Source organism: Nansenia antarctica, assembly GCF_963989245.1.
Source record: "Nansenia antarctica genome assembly, chromosome: 5".
Classification (NCBI taxonomy): domain Eukaryota; kingdom Metazoa; phylum Chordata; class Actinopteri; order Argentiniformes; family Microstomatidae; genus Nansenia; species Nansenia antarctica.
The window spans coordinates 8,872,355-8,888,271 of NC_137690.1; the positions used below are offsets into that span (position 1 = coordinate 8,872,355).

Here is a 15,917-nt window from a genome sequence, read left to right on the forward strand (position 1 = left end):
CGCTTTGGATGAAAGGGTCAGCTACATGGTATATATTCTGTCACTGACATCACTCCCTCAGTACAGGTGACGTGTGTGGCCAGCCAATCAAAAGGCAGAAAGACTTTTTGGTGTGTTTGATTTGGTGTGTTTGAGCACATGTATCATAATGCCATGGGATGCATAGAATCTCTGTAACACTTGTTATACAGTGTACAATAATACCTGGGAGCTCATGACTTAAGTCATTAACAAGTAAAGCAAACAATCCTTTGTCAATCTCATTGGTGATTGACAGGTGTCCATCTGGAGGGGGATGGGTTGAGGTCAGGAGGAAACTGTCTTAGCTTCAGGAGTCAGGGAGGTCTTTGTCACTATGACCACCTGACCACACCGTCTGACCCCTTGAGCCATGTGCTCTAGTGGGGCCCGCCACCAGGCCCAAGGGTCCTTGTGGGTAACGAGGCTCCATACCTGTCCCAGCTTAGACAGACGAAAGTCTGCAGAGTGGTCATCATCTCTGGTAGATAATCTCATTACACATACTGCACACTCATACTGCATACCGCTCAGACACACAGATACATGCCCGCACACTTACACACAGACATACAACATACACTTGCACACACACACACATAGGTGCACACATACGAGCTCCTCGTCAGAACAATCCGATACAACATACATATGCACACACACACACACATTCACACACATTCACATACACATACACATACACACACACACACTGTAGCACCTGTGGACCTGTTGAAGCTGCAGCACAGAACGTTTAACACAGAGCCTTGTAGATGTGTGTAAGTCTGTGTGTGTCTGCACAGAAAATGAAAACGGATGTCGTAGGTAAGCAATACTTTTGGGCATTACAGTTGACTTGCAGTGATTCATATAATTCGAAAATGATATTTCACAATAGTAATTCCCGTGTGAACCTTGTAGCTTTGCTTAGCGGCATGTGATCGGTCTACTGCACCGCTTTTACCACAGCTCTTGAGCATAACAGCCACTGGCCAAAGTAGATGACTTTTTAGTGAATCTAGTTTTAGTGACTAGTTTTAGTGACTCCAGTGGTTTTAGTGACTCTAGTTTTAGAGGCTCTAGTTTTAGAGGCTCTAGTTTTAGTGACTCTAGTTTTAGAGGCTCTAGTTTTAGTGACTCTAGTTTTAGAGGCTCTAGTTTTAGAGGCTCTAGTTTTAGTGACTCTAGTTTTAGTGACTCCAGTTAGGTTTCCAACGGTTTGGGTCAGCCATTGGTGGTTTCATGGAGAAATTGTCATCCATGGTTCTTATGTGTTCGTCCGTTTCAGACCAGATGTCCACGTACCACTACACTCAGTCAGTTTGATCATATTTTATCATTGTTTGTAAGGACTGTATAGTTTGTTAGCTGTTAATATGGTTGAAGGTATAGTCACACACTGGGGGAATACTTGACCAGTCTGTTACCTGTTGTGGAATATCTGCTTGGTTGCTCTTTCTAAAAGCCAATAGTAATTCAACCGTGGCAGTAAAGTTTCATGTGAACATGGTTCAGGTAGGGTGAGATTATGCAGGAATCACTGCTTCCGCTAAGCTTCTGTGCCGCGCAGGGTGTGGGGAAATAATTTGGGATTAGATTGGGTGCTCTAATCTCTTTATAGAGTGTGCAGCCTCAGCAGAGCTACGGCACGTAGCTATCTCTCTTTCTCTCTCTCTCTCTCTCTTTATCTGTCTCCCTCCTTCTCTATCTCTCTATCGCAATCCATCCTTCTCTGGCTCTCTCCTTCTCTGTCTGGCTCTCTCCTTCTCTATCTGGCTCTCTCCTTCTCTATCTCTCTTTCCCAATCCCTCCTTCTCTCTTTCTTTCTCTCTATCTGGCTCTCTCCTTCTCTATCTCTATCGCAATCCATACGTCTCTTGTCTCTCTCTCTCTATCTGGCTCTCTTCTTCTCTCTCTCTGTATCATAATCCATCCTTCTCTTTTTCTCTCTCGCTATCTGGCTCTCTTCTTCTCTATCTCTCTATCCCAACCCCTACTTCTCTGTCTCTCTCTCTATCTCTCTCTTCTTCTCTATCTCTCTATCCCAACCCCTACTGCTCTGTCTCTCTCTCTCTGTCTCTCGTCTTGTCTATCTCTCTATCCCAACCCCTACTTCTCTGTCTCTCTCTCTCTCTCTCTCTCTCTCTCTCTCTCTCTCTATCTGTCTCTCTTCTTGTCTATCTATCTCTCTATCCCAATCCCTACTTCTCTGTCTCTCTCTCTCTCCTTCTCTATCTGTGGCTCGACCAAATGGTAAATGGTTGATATAGTTATAGGACAGTTCATAAGGGCGGTCCATAAAGGGTTTCTCTATGTCAATACATCTCATTTTCATACTCATTTTATGATGAATGCATTTACAGGAGGCATAAACATACATTACAGTTCATACATGCACTAGATGCATTGGTGATGTAAGCATGTAACTCTACTACTGGTAGGAACCATATAACCAAATAATCTACAGCATGGAGACCTACTCCTTGTGTCACCACAAAGATGTCCCAGATGTTCCTCTCATCCCCACAAACCTGCTTAAATGCAGAATGTACAAGTGTCAGGGCGACCTATTCACTGGAGAGCCCCCCCCCCCTCACCACCACCACCTTCAACACCCCCCGCCTCCCCCCCCTTCCCCAACCGTAACCTCTCTCGGCTCTAAATCGAGCCAGGCCACACACTGTATCCCCTCATCCCCTAATTAGCCCCCCGACTGCGGGCAGAGGAGAGGTACTGCTGAGTGGTCCTTAGCCCCGGTACACGCAGCGCTGGCACAGAAAAGTGTGTGTGTGTGTGTGTGTGTGTGTGTGTGTGTGTGTGTGCGTGTGTGAAATGAAATATGCCACAATTAAACGGTTATGTAACCCAGGTATGTGTGTGTTCTCTCCCCACCCTCCCCTTCTTCCCCCCTCTCACCCTGTCCGTCCACAGCCCAAATAGAAGTTATACCGTGCAAAATCTGCGGAGACAAGTCGTCAGGTATCCACTATGGAGTCATCACGTGTGAGGGCTGTAAGGTGAGTGTCTCCGCTGGGTTCAGCTCCCTCTCTCTCTCTCCCTCCCTCTCTCTCTCTCTCTCTCTCTCTCTCTCTCGCTGTTCTTCATCCGTGTCTGTCTACCCTTCATCATCTTCCTCCCGCCATCTATTATCGACATGATCCTCCCTCTTTTTATTCTCTTTTCTTTTTCCTCTCTTTTTCTATTTCCCCCCCCCCCCCCCCCATTATTTTCAAATATTCTCCTATCGGTTCTCTCAGGTTATAATATCTCTAGATAGTTTCACCGTCTTTTTCAAAACAAATCCTCTCTGGCGCCATCAGTTTGTAGTTTGAAGTATGTTCTATCGGTAGTAGTGTTAGTGTGTTGTTGTGGTCTCTGAAGGTTCTCCTGTCTTGTTTGTTCACGGTGGGGCTCTCCAGGGCTTCTTCAGACGGAGTCAGCAGAACAACGCTGCCTACTCCTGCCCTCGCCAGAGGAACTGTCTCATCGACAGGACCAACCGCAACCGCTGTCAGCACTGCCGCCTGCAGAAATGTCTCGCCCTCGGAATGTCCAGAGACGGTGAGAGAGAGATACCGACACACGCACACACACTTCCATGTGCATGCATCAAAGTCCTGTGCGCACGCACGCGTACACACACACATACACACACAGACATTATACCGTGGTCACTGTGTTGCCTATGTCGAAGGCAAGCACTTCTCTAAACCGTCCCTCGCTCTCTCTCTCTCTCTCTCTCTCTAGCGGTGAAGTTCGGCCGCATGTCCAAGAAGCAGAGGGACAGCCTGTACGCCGAGGTGCAGAAGCACCAGAACCGGATCGCCGAGCAGAGGCAGCAACAGACGGGCGAGGCGGAGGCCCTGGCCCGCGTCTACTCCTCCAGCCTCACCAACGGCCTCAGCACCCTCAACCACGAGATCGGGGGCACCTACGCCAACGGCCACGTCATCGAGCTGCCTAAGGGCCAGCCGGGCAGCGGCGCCCCGGGGGGGGGTTACTACCACGGCATGGACTCGACCCAGCCCTCCCCGGACCAGTCCGGGCTGGACATGGCGGGCATGAAGCACATTAAGCAGGAGCCGGTGTACGACCTGACCCCCGTGCCTAACCTGTTCAACTACGGCTCCTACCAGGACAGCCAGCTGGGGCCCCCCAGCGTCAGCATGGGGGAGCTAGGTAAGGACCACCTGACCTGGCACCACCTGAGTCTCACCTGTGTATCACCTGAGTAGAGTATAGATTAAACTAGGTTAGGACCAGTTTTGCGTACCTTTGTGAACCGAAGAGCGGTACCGCGGTCGCCACAGGTATATACGCCACGTCCGCCACTTCGTCTGTGTCTTCAGACAGACACCCTGGATCAGAGGCGTGAAAATGACATAGGACACCTGTAAACCGTAAAGCCTAAACACCTGTCACCTGTCGACCCCTAAAGCCGCCACCCTAATCAGAAGTGATTTTCCTCAGGTAGTCTGCCCTGAAATGACTTGGGTTTACAGGAAGTTATTGATGATGAGGAAGCTGGGTGATCATGTGTCATGGGGGTGTGAGTCAGTCTGATAAGCTGCGTGCGGGACAGGAGATCAGACAGGCTTACAGAGAGCTGACTACGCATGGCCATATACATTAATACAGCTCAGGCCAATCAATCAATGCTGGCAGTACAGTATACAGTAGGAACGCCCTACAGCTCGATCAGAGAAGCTTCAGTGTCGCTGTACCCATTGGCACGCTGTAATAGAATAAGAGAGAGAGAGAGAGAGAGAGAGAGAGAGAGAGAGTGTGTGTGTGGACGTGCACCACACTGTCTGCTTCATTGAAACATTGAATGTGTGCAAAATGAAATGCAGTCAACATGAGAATTGCTTATCAACATACTACGAGAGAGAGAGATGGAGCAGTGGAGGCTGGTGGAGGTAGAGGTAGAGGCTGGTGGAGGTAGACATCAGAGGCCAGGGGAGGCTGGTGGAGGTAGACATCAGAGGACAGGGGAGGCTGGTGGAGGTAGACATCAGAGGACAGGGGAGGCTGGTGGAGGTAGACATCAGAGGACGGGGGAGGCTGGTGGAGGTAGACATCAGAGGACGGGGGAGGCTGGTGGAGGTAGACATCAGAGGACAGGGGAGGCTGGTGGAGGTAGACATCGGAGGTCAGGCTCATTGTGATGCATGGAGCGAAACCGGGGGAATGGTACCATGACACAACGAGCCCGTCGTCCTCCGATGTTTGCCTCCACCGCCGCCAGCCTCCACAGCTGTACAGTATCACTCTGACCCCCCCCCCCCCCCACCCCCTCTGTGTCCCATAGAAGTGGGCGGTCTCTTCTAGTGACGGTGTACCGTTTGGCTGTCTGCTGTACATGTCAATACAGCTTTGTTCAATTGTGTTTCTGTGTCCCCCCGCCCCGCCCCATCATAGATCGTATCGCCCAGAACATCATCAAATCCCACCTGGAGACGTGTCAGTACACAGCAGAGGAGCTGCAGCAGCTCGCCTGGCAAACACACTCCTACGACGACGTCAAGATGTACCAGACCAAGGTGTGTGTGTGTGTGTGTGTGTGTGTGTGTGGGTGTGTATGGCGTGTGTGTGTGTGTGTGTGTGTGTGTGTGTGTGTGTGTGGTGTGTGGTGTGTGTGTGTGTGGTGTGTGTGTGTGTGTGTGTGTGGGTGTGTGTGTGTGTGTGTGTGTGTGTGGTGTGTGGTGTGTGTGTGTGTGGTGTGTGTGTGTGTGTGTGTGTGTGGGTGTGTGTGTGTGTGTGTGGTGTGTGTGTGTGGGTGTGTGTGTGTGTGTGTGTGTGTGTGTGTGTGTGTGGGTGTGTGTGTGTGTGAGTGTGTGTGTGTGGGTGTGTGTGTGAGTTGTTGTCCTCACATGGCCTGCATCCCCTAAGCACCTCACACTTCCATTGGTTTGTTCACACATGTCTGATGTCCCTCTCCCCTCTCTCCACCCATAGACTCAGCGTTTCAGTGTCTCTCCTTGTGGCCCTGCTCTCTCTCTCTCTCTCTCTCTCCCAAAGTCTTTGTGCCCGTCTATGGTATCTTGTTCTCTCTCACTCCTCCTCTCTTCCCCTTATCTCATTCTCTCTTCTTCTCTGCCTGCCGGTTTCTCCCTTTTCTACTCTGTGTACTCTGCTCCTCCCTTATGCCTGTGGGTGTGTGTGTGTGTGTGTGTGTGTGTGTGTGTGTGTGTGTGTGTGTGTGAGTCTACAGAGCAGCGGCGGCTCCTTTCTGCTGTACCAGCGTGACCCCTCTCATTCCTCTGTGTCTAATGCATTATGGGTCATTACAGACGAACCCTTTGAAATATTTTCCATGGAGATTCTTCCTACAGCGGGAAATTGTAAAAACGCACAAAGGCAATTTGCTGATATTGTACTTTGGATATTCAGAACAAGGAGCTGACTATTTCATTAGTATGAATTTCCCCAAATTCTCGTCGTCTTTGCCCACGTTCAGTTCGTCTGTCTGTCTGCATGTGCACTCTGTTGTGTAACTTATACTGCAAAATATGTCTTGTTCAATGTTTTCAGATGTGCTTAAGCACAGTGTGTGTGTGTGTGTGTGTGTGTGTGTGTGTGTGTGTGTGTGTGTGTGTGTGTGTGTGTGTGTGTATGTGTGTGTGTGTGTGTGTGTGTGTGTGTGTGTGCGTGCGTGTGTGTGTGTATGGTTATGTGTATGTGTATGTGTGTGTGTGGGTGTGGGTGTGTGTGTGTGTGTGAGAGAGAGAGAGAGAATTGTGTGTACAGAATAGTCAAGAAAAAGTAATAATAAAATAATGATATATCTATATACATATATCTATTTTAATAACACCAGCTGCATTGTGCAGTCGTAACACCACATGCATGTGTATTGATCGGCAGACGCGGGACGTGCTGTGGCAGCAGTGTGCCATCCAGATCACCCATGCCATCCAGTACGTGGTGGAGTTTGCCAAGCGCATCTCGGGCTTCATGGAGCTGTGCCAGAACGACCAGATCCTCCTGCTCAAATCAGGTGAGAGGAGCGAGCCGCCACACTCCCTCCGGAGGCCCCACCGCACTACGCTGCTATATTTAGGCTGTTTAGTTACTGTCTGCACGTTTGATTTCACTGCCTGCGTTATATGTTAACTTACAGTACAAATGCTGTTGTTTAGGTTACCTATAGTTGTGTTTTCATTGATGTTATTGACCGTTCGCTGGCTTATCAGCCCAATAGAGCTCTCAGGTCTTCTGACGCTGGTTTTCTCTGTGTACCACATGTACAAAAGAAGAGATTTGGTGAGGCTGCATTCTCATTGTATGCACCCAAATTGTGGAATGCACTGTCAGTTTACATTAGGGATGCAACCTCAGCAAATATGTTCAAGTCAAGACTAAAAACCCATCTTTTTAATATTGCTTTTAAATGACTAAATAATTAAATTATGATTATATAATGATTGGAGCACTTTGAGCTGCAACGTTTGCAGGAAAAGCGCTATACAAAGTTATTATTATTATTATTATTATTATTCAACTCTCTCTCTCTCTTTCTCTCTGTCTCTCTCTCTCTCCCTCCCCCTCTCTCTCTTTCTCTCTGTCTCTCTCTTTCTCTCTTTCTCTCTCTCTCCTTCCCTCTCTCTCTCTCTCTCTGTCTCTTTCTCTCTCTCTCTCTGTCTCTTTCTCTCTGTCTCTCTCTCTCTCTCCTTCCCTCTCTCTCTCTCTTTCTCTCTGTCTCTCTCTCTCTCTCTCCTTTCCTCTCTCTCTCTCTCTCTCTCTCTGTCCAGGTTGTCTGGAGGTGGTCCTGGTTCGAATGTGCCGGGCGTTCAACCCTCTCAACAACACTGTGTTGTTTGAGGGGAAGTACGGAGGCATGCAGATGTTCAAAGCACTAGGTAACACACGAGTGCTGCTACAGTACTCCCTCTATACCCACCCCCTACATCCTCCTGCACCCTAAGCCCAACATCTCACCTTGGTTTCATCTCACATGTCCTGACTTCACTGTAATTATCGTATCTCTCAGGTTGTGACGACCTGGTCAGTGCGGTGTTTGACTTTGCCAAGAGTCTGTGTTCCCTGCAACTGACTGAGGAGGAGATCGCCCTGTTCTCCGCTGCAGTCCTCATCTCCACAGGTTGGTGCTAACCGCTAGCAGCTAGCGTTCTGATGCGTACAGGCTAGCGGCTGATGACATTAGCTTTTGACAAAAAATGCGACAGAAATAGTTTGAGAACAATTACATTTTCCGTGTTTCAGTTGCATGCTGGGTCGGTCTCTCCCTGTACAAGGTTGTCATGGAAACGTGCTGTATTTTCTTTAGTCAGAGACATAACATGCTCTGTTTCGGTATCTAGGTCTGAGTGAGCGGAGTGAGTAAGTCATTATAACAGGCGGTATGTCTGTGTGTGTGTCTCTCTCGTCAGATCGGCCGTGGTTGATGGAACCCCGGAAGGTCCAGAAGCTGCAGGAGAAGATCTACTTCGCTCTGCAGCACATCATGCAAAAGAACCACCTGGATGAGGACGCACTGGCAAAGGTATGGGCAAAAAACTGAGATAGATAACTTCCATTCACATTCCATTTACACTACATCACATGACGGACGGAGAGATGATTCACTTACTTAGTCAAATGTATTTGTTGTAAGTCTCTTTGGATAAAGCGGCGTCTGCTAAATGCCTAAAATGTTAAAAAAGGTCACCTCACACACGTGTTTGATACCGTTCCTCATTCCCTTCCACGCATTACAATGAGCCTGTCCTCCGATTTCTACCTGCGCCAGCCGCTTCACGATAGCGTATCACAGTCGCAGACAGTCTCATACCGTGTAGCCAATGTGAGAGAAGGCTGCTATTCTCTAAGACATTGAATCTGTGTCGCTTGATACATGGAGTTTCTCTTTGTTACCTGGCGCGGTGTAACCTTGAAGCTAATTGCACAAAGGCGATATATAGTATCGTATCATTTCAACTCAGAGGTATTTTAGACCTCATAGCCTTTTTCACTTCAGCTGCCGTCTCCATAGGAGAGACTTAACTTAATCCGTCTCTAATCTGGATTTCCTGTTCCTGTCTCCTCCTCGGCAGCTGATTGGTCGAATCCCCACCCTGTCGGCCCTGTGTACCCTGCACACAGAGGAGCTGCAGGCCTTCCAGCAGCTGCACCCCGAGACGGTCAACGTCCTCTTCCCCCCGCTCTACAAGGAGCTGTTCAACCCCGACGCCAACGCAGCCATGACCATGCCCAAGTGACTGCCTGTGGTCCAACCACTGACCACAATGGACCACAACATGACCACGACCACGCCCGTAGAGCCCGGGCAACCGCAGAGCTCGGAGCCCGAGGATGCTGCCGGGACAACAACAACAACAACAACAACAGCAGCAACAACAACCAGACACTTACAGCCGCCAACACTAGAAATGTCCAGCACTTATCCGACCCTGTTCACCGATACAGTCTAAAGAATGTATATAAACGCACCCACGACCAAGGGGCTCTCTCTCTCTCTCTCTCTTTTTCTCTGTCTCTCTTTCTCTCTCTCTCTCTCTCTCTCTCTTCAGAAACTGACCAGAAATGTACAGACTTTAAACTAGCAAATTTAAGCTGTCTTTTAAAACTGGGTAAGTTAATTTGTTTATCTTTGAATTTGTTTTCTTTCTTTTTTTTTTTTTACATACAGTACATGATATTGTGACATTGAAGGTGGGGGAAAGGGATCGGTGTGGATTCAGAAAGCTATTGTAGATATTCTTTAGTGCAGATCGGATTCCAGTATTACTTCTTGTTCTGTTAATATTTTAGTCCTAATTTAAATCTGCAGCCGATGCAGCTGATGATGATGATACCTTGTCCATGTGTTTTTTATTTTTATTTCATGTGTACAGAATTTGTAAAGATGTGAAATGAGACTTGTAAAAGAATATGGGGGGGTTAAACCGAAGGTTGATTTTGGTACGTTGATAAAAGCCTTGTCTGGGCTCTGTTGATATGTAAAGAGGGTATCACACCCTTCAGTTGAAAAAAATACAGAACTGTAAAGAAGGAATACAAAAAAAGGCTACTTTTCAACATGAAGATATATACATAAATAATATTCTATTTTGCGAGAGAAAAAAAAGAAGGATTCTGGCAGATTCGCCATCCTGTCAATCATTTTGTTGTCGCTGCAATAACTCCGTCCAATCGAAAGCTGGACTGCTATCGAACAATCACAAGCAACCAATCAGAGACTGTAAAAGGAGGACCTCTCAGCTAATCACCTTTCTCCCTAAAACCCCGCCCACCACGTCCTCTCCCCACACACCCAGCCAAAACTGATGGAAAACACATTAAGCCCAAGTCCTGTACTAAATTACACTTTCAATAAAGATGCTTGTTTAGTCTAGGATCAGGCTTAATCTGTGTCTGGAGAAGATGCTTGGGTGCTTTCTCACGATTGGCTAAGCCAGTGAAGACCAACCCCAGCCACAGCATGACACTCTTACTCTTTACACCCCCGCCCCCCCTTCCACCTTGTCACGTTTTGCACAATCCAAGCCTGTACTAATCACTATGGGCTGTTTTAAATGAAGGACCCTCTCCGAGGAGCAATAACTCTCACACTGCCTTCTTCCTTCCTGCTCTCTCTCTCTCTCTCTCTCTCTTCTCTCTCCTCCTCCTCTTCCTCCTCTATCTAGTCCCAGGACTTGCAAGCACAGGGTAGTCATTATTAGCTAGATGCACTATGTGAGTAAGATACATCACTGATGGACATGCGTCCACTGATCATTTCATTCCGTGACAGTGAATATTCGAATAACATTCCATTTCAGAATGGTGACTACATTCTAGAATGTGTTCTGGGTGTGTAGAACTTAATGACTACATTCTAGAACACTTTTCCGGATCTTAAAAAAAAACAGGGTAACTGAGTTAGTCTCCACTGAAACCTCAATTTATAGTTGCAATACTTTATATTATCTTTATAGAAAGTTGTGACAGACAATCACTTAGTGTGTTGTTTTATTTATTTAAATTTTGTTAGTAATAATTCAATATGAATTGACACATGTAGTTTGTCAATGCTTTTGAATGTGATGTTAATAAATGTTTGGCCACTATGTAGAATTGCGTTGGTTTACCTGGACATTGTGTCTGATGACATCACACTCTCAGGGGAAGACGTGATTGGTCACCATCCTCTCTACTCTCTGTCATACTACACGTGAACTTTGGGCATAGTCAAATCAGTTGGATCCTCAAGTCAGTAAGAAACTACAGTGCATTTTAATTGGTTTGTATTTGGCATAGATTTCATTTCTTAGATTATTATAATTTTATAATGATCCTTGCAGTTCTATATCCTACCACTAGATGCTCCGTGTCCCATTTGTTTTGCAAGGTAGCACAGTCTTTATGCCCTACCAGTCTGTTAAACATATTCCAAAAAAGCAATCCAACTCTTGAAAATTAAAGCACTAATTAAATGTACAGCAGCATGAAATGAAAAAAATCCTATAATGAAAGTTCACAAATATATTGAGTGACATTTAATGGTAAAAAAAAAAAAAAAAAGAGCAAGAGAGAGAGAGAGAGCACTTATTCAAGGAAGCACATTTCTACTGTAGCCTACCAGTGCACTCATTCGTCTAACGGTCACTTATATGCCCAAACACAAGAGATCTGCTAGGATGTCCTCTGAAGATTGAACTCAATACAGTGGCCAAATCCCTCTAAAAATGATTTTGAGACATTCTTACCATTGCCAGTGTATAGAGCAGTAGCACCTATAACAATCTTCACCTCCTCCTCCTCCTCTCCTCCCACCCTCCTGTGTCCTGTATCCAGTGAGCCTCAGTGGTCCATGTTGTATACAGGATAGTGTACTCTTCCTATTCATACTACCCCGCCTCCCTACCTAACTGATTTCCTGTCCCAATATCCTGACCTGTGCCCTGCCCCATACCCCATACCCTACCATAGGCCCCTCCCCTATCGCCCAGGTCAGAGGTCGTTGGCTCGTTCAAGACAATCACTCGCGTCTCGATGCACTAAACAGCATCTCTCAGGGAGCAACTCTTTTTCATGTGTTGACGTAAAAAAGAGAATTTTAATATTTTTGGAAAATATAAGCGTTTTTTTGGAGATAGAAATACGTTGGTGGCTCCCAGCGAAGGAACCTTCCCAGACAAGGCTTTGGTGTGTTTGTGTGTGTGTGTCTGTGTATGTGTGTTTGTGTGTGTGTGTGTGCGTGTGTGTGCGCCAGTGTGTGTGTGTGTGTCTGTGTGTGTCTGCATGTATGTCTTCATGTGTTGGGGGGGGGGGGGTCGGGGGGATGAATTCACTGTCTAGGTGCATGTCCAGTCAACTGGTAGTGCCACTCACTACAAAAGAAACCCCTGAAAATCAATCATTGAATTGATTGCTGTCCTAGAAAAACACACAACGGTGTGTATTCATACAACAACTGACCCCTGCTGTAGAACTGCTGCTTGCTTAACAATGAATGAACACCATCACTAAGCTGCCACCTGTCCAACCATTCTGTACCCACGTGACAGTGAATTCAACCCAACTCTGCGGAGTCTGTTTCCTGTTGTTTTTTTATTTTCCCTATAGACTGTGAATCGGGGGTGGGGTGGGGAAGGGGTTGGTTATCTGAGTGGCAAAGCGACACTGTAAGGTACTGTAGCAATAATAACTGGAAGCATTTACTACTGTCATGTTTGCATTGTAAGATTATTTTTTATTTTATTACTATTACTACTATTATTATTATTATTATTATTATTATTATTATTATTACTACTACTCTTATATTACTATTAGCCTATTGTTGTTCTGTTATCTTTGCATGCTGTTTCATGGCAATGAAACATGGGGGCTTTTGTGTTTTTCTTCTCATACGATGCTGTGGGTTGGGGGGTGGGGGTGGGGGTATTTTATTCTGAATGTTATGGAGTCAGAGTGAGGGGCCGAACGCGTCATGCGCCTTTTACTCCATCAACACAGACGCCGCAGGGCGCAAACAGGAAATGGTCATCATCCCATCCACACCACAATGATGAAGTGTGCTGACATTTTATATGCTTAGTCGAAGTACATTTCATATACTTAGTCAAATACACTCCACCCCAACTTCTCCCTTCTTAGAGAACCTGTGTGTGTGTGTGTGTGTGTGTGTGTGCGTGTGCGTGTGCACATGTGCGTGTGTGTTTGTGAGTGCGTGCGTGCGTGCGTGTGTGTACGAGAGAGAAAGAGCGAGGTTCTTTGCTCTATTGATGCTTTGTAAACTTTCTTAATGCATTCTACATGCGTGCAATTGGAGTAGTGTTGAAACTGTTAATTTATTGATTAGAATGTCTTTGCGTCCAAGGAAGAGCCAATAAGATAAATGTAGCATCTGTAACCAAAACCCTTAAAAAGGTACTTGGGGTACAGAAACTCTTTTTAAAGGACTAACAAAACAGAAAAACAAGAAAAACATTTTTTTCAAGTGCCATAGCTGGAGAACAGGAGCTGGATTGGCGACATGGGACATAGATGCTTTACTGTGTGAGTTTACTTGAGAACCAATCAAAAAGGGGAATTCCGAGACAAGTGTGTATTTGATTACATTGAATTGTTTGTTTGTATGTTTGCTTTTTCACTTGATGAGTGGGCTCTGACCTCTGAACTTTGACCCAGATTTACATCCTCAAAGCTCACCTGAAGCACTGGCCAATGAGATCATACCAACTCTCATTTTGTGTGTGTGTGTGTGTGTGTGTGTGTGTGTGTGTGTCGTTGGGTGGGTGCGTGTTTGTGTGTGTGTGTGTGTGTGTGTGTGTGTCGTTGGGTGCGTGTTTGTGTGTGTGTGTGTGTAGAGAGAGCCATAAATTAAGCATTTTATGGATCAAGTTGTGTTGAAGTTCAGAGTTGTTGAGCCCTCTCAGTGTCTCCTCCTTCCAGATGTACATCTGAAGTGAAGGTCTGAAGTGATTTTTGTTAAATTCTATATTTTATCGCTTTTGTAGACATTTCTTTGTGGGAAGAAAAATAAAGGAAATTTTATGGATGCATTTCTGTCTCGTAATTTTTCCAATGTCTTGTAGTGCATCCACACAAATACACACAGTCAAACACATCATTGTCAGTATACACACCCCATTGTTTTTTGAAGATTTTTAGTAGAACAAAAACAAATATTCTTATTAAAAAAACATAAACAGAATTCCATATACTGTATACACAAGGGTAACAAAAATAATTATACCAATCATACACAACTCAAGAATGCCCCCTGGTTCTGACAGCACATCATATAATATATAATAATATAATATAATGCCATTTAGCCAAAGCCACTTACATTGTAGTGAGTGCCTACATTCAATGGTCGCCACGGGAATCGGACACACACCCTGAGCACCATGCTCTACCAACTGAGCTGGAGAGGACCACATCACCTTGATGCGGCCTTGAGTCTGGTCAGACAACAAAGACCACTTATAATGACAGATTACAGGGACAGTCTCCCTGGAGTAACTTAGGGCTACGTGCCTTACTCAAGGGCACACTAGTGGTGGTGTTCCCAGGTTGGATTTGAACTCGTGACCTTCTGATCACCAGTCCACTGCCCTACGCCATGATATGACTACAATAAAGCATTCCAGCATGTACCATAATGTGACAGCAGCTGGTGAAAACTGGGAACAAGTCGCCAACCGACGGACAGTTCAGACTTTTATTCTGGAAATGTTTCATACATTTGTTGAAAATCAATGACACACTCGCTAGTCAGGCCAAAACATTGCAATGCAATGGGTTCGGTCAGTAATCCCCACTACTACCTAGTTAGTTTTTACCGACCTAGTTAATTTTTTCTGAATAAAAGTCTGAAAATGTTTGATTGGTTGGTGACTTGTTCCCGGGTTTCAACATGTACCAGCTGCTGTCACAGACAGTACAGTGTATTTAAACACCAGGTGAAAGGAGGGCTACGTTTCCTATGATTGACAGGCCTCGGGCCCCCAGTACGGTTGAGTGAGTCTTAACAATGTCCTCTCTCTAAAGGTTTCCTGCTATTCGGTTAGACATAATTTGTTTACAACCGTTAGTGCCGTTCGCTATAGAAAAAAAATCGCAGAAAATCCCTGATTACTGTCCTAGAAAAACACACAATAGCGTGTATTCATACGACGACCCCTGTTGTAGAATTGCTGCTTGGGTAACAATGAAGGAAGACCATAACTAAGCTGCCAGTTAACTAAGATGAGACATCTTTTTTTTTTTTTAACACATTTGCGTACGCTGACGTTCAAGGCACTTACCCGCTCAACATGAGGGCTTTATATAAGAACCCCTGACACTGAACAAACAAATCACATGACTGTCGTATCCCTATGAAGGCCTCTGCCTCACAGTCCAATGCTACTGTATATAATACTGCGTTTAGACACTAGAATCCACATACATGTAGACAAGGCAGGCTCCACTGAGTCTTACTCCCACAGCAGACCAACAGTGCTGTGTAGGTAATGCTTTGAATTCAGACACAAGCCTCCCTCAGTCGACATGTTTATGTATGGTCAGTGTAGGAGGAACAAGGTAGGTAAACCTAAGAGCTCATGCCAAACGGAGCCCTTTACAAGCCCTGCCAGCTCACCACACATACAGCAGAGATACGACGACAGAATGGGCTAAACCCACCGTAAGTCAAAGCACCATACTGTGGGGGGCTCTAAGGCAGGACATGTTCCATAGGCCGCAACTGGCAAAAATGTTTAGCAAGACTGAAGACAAAAAGTCCAAAGTGTTCTTATCGGTCATGGGGGTCATGGGCTCTTTTTCGTCTCGAAACGTTTTCTGCCGTTTGCTGTTACCCCGACGACGACGACGACAACGACATAGTGGGGGGGGGGGGGCGGGGGTCAGAGCTTCTGGTGCTTCTCCTGGCGGGTCGGAGG

General features: G+C 46.1%; 1 protein-coding gene across 1 annotated transcript; it reads left to right on the forward strand.

Moving 5' to 3' along the window:
- Nucleotides 1–824: 824 nt before the first annotated feature.
- Nucleotides 825–9,239, forward strand: rorb (RAR-related orphan receptor B; the record flags this gene model as incomplete). Its single annotated transcript, XM_080532660.1, has 10 exons — nucleotides 825–843; nucleotides 2,950–3,035; nucleotides 3,438–3,579; nucleotides 3,766–4,197; nucleotides 5,440–5,561; nucleotides 6,886–7,018; nucleotides 7,773–7,880; nucleotides 8,012–8,122; nucleotides 8,412–8,524; nucleotides 9,075–9,239. 10 exons carry the CDS (start codon nucleotides 825–827, stop codon nucleotides 9,237–9,239), a joined length of 1,431 nt encoding a protein of 476 aa, XP_080388786.1.
- Nucleotides 9,240–15,917: the final 6,678 nt, after the last annotated feature.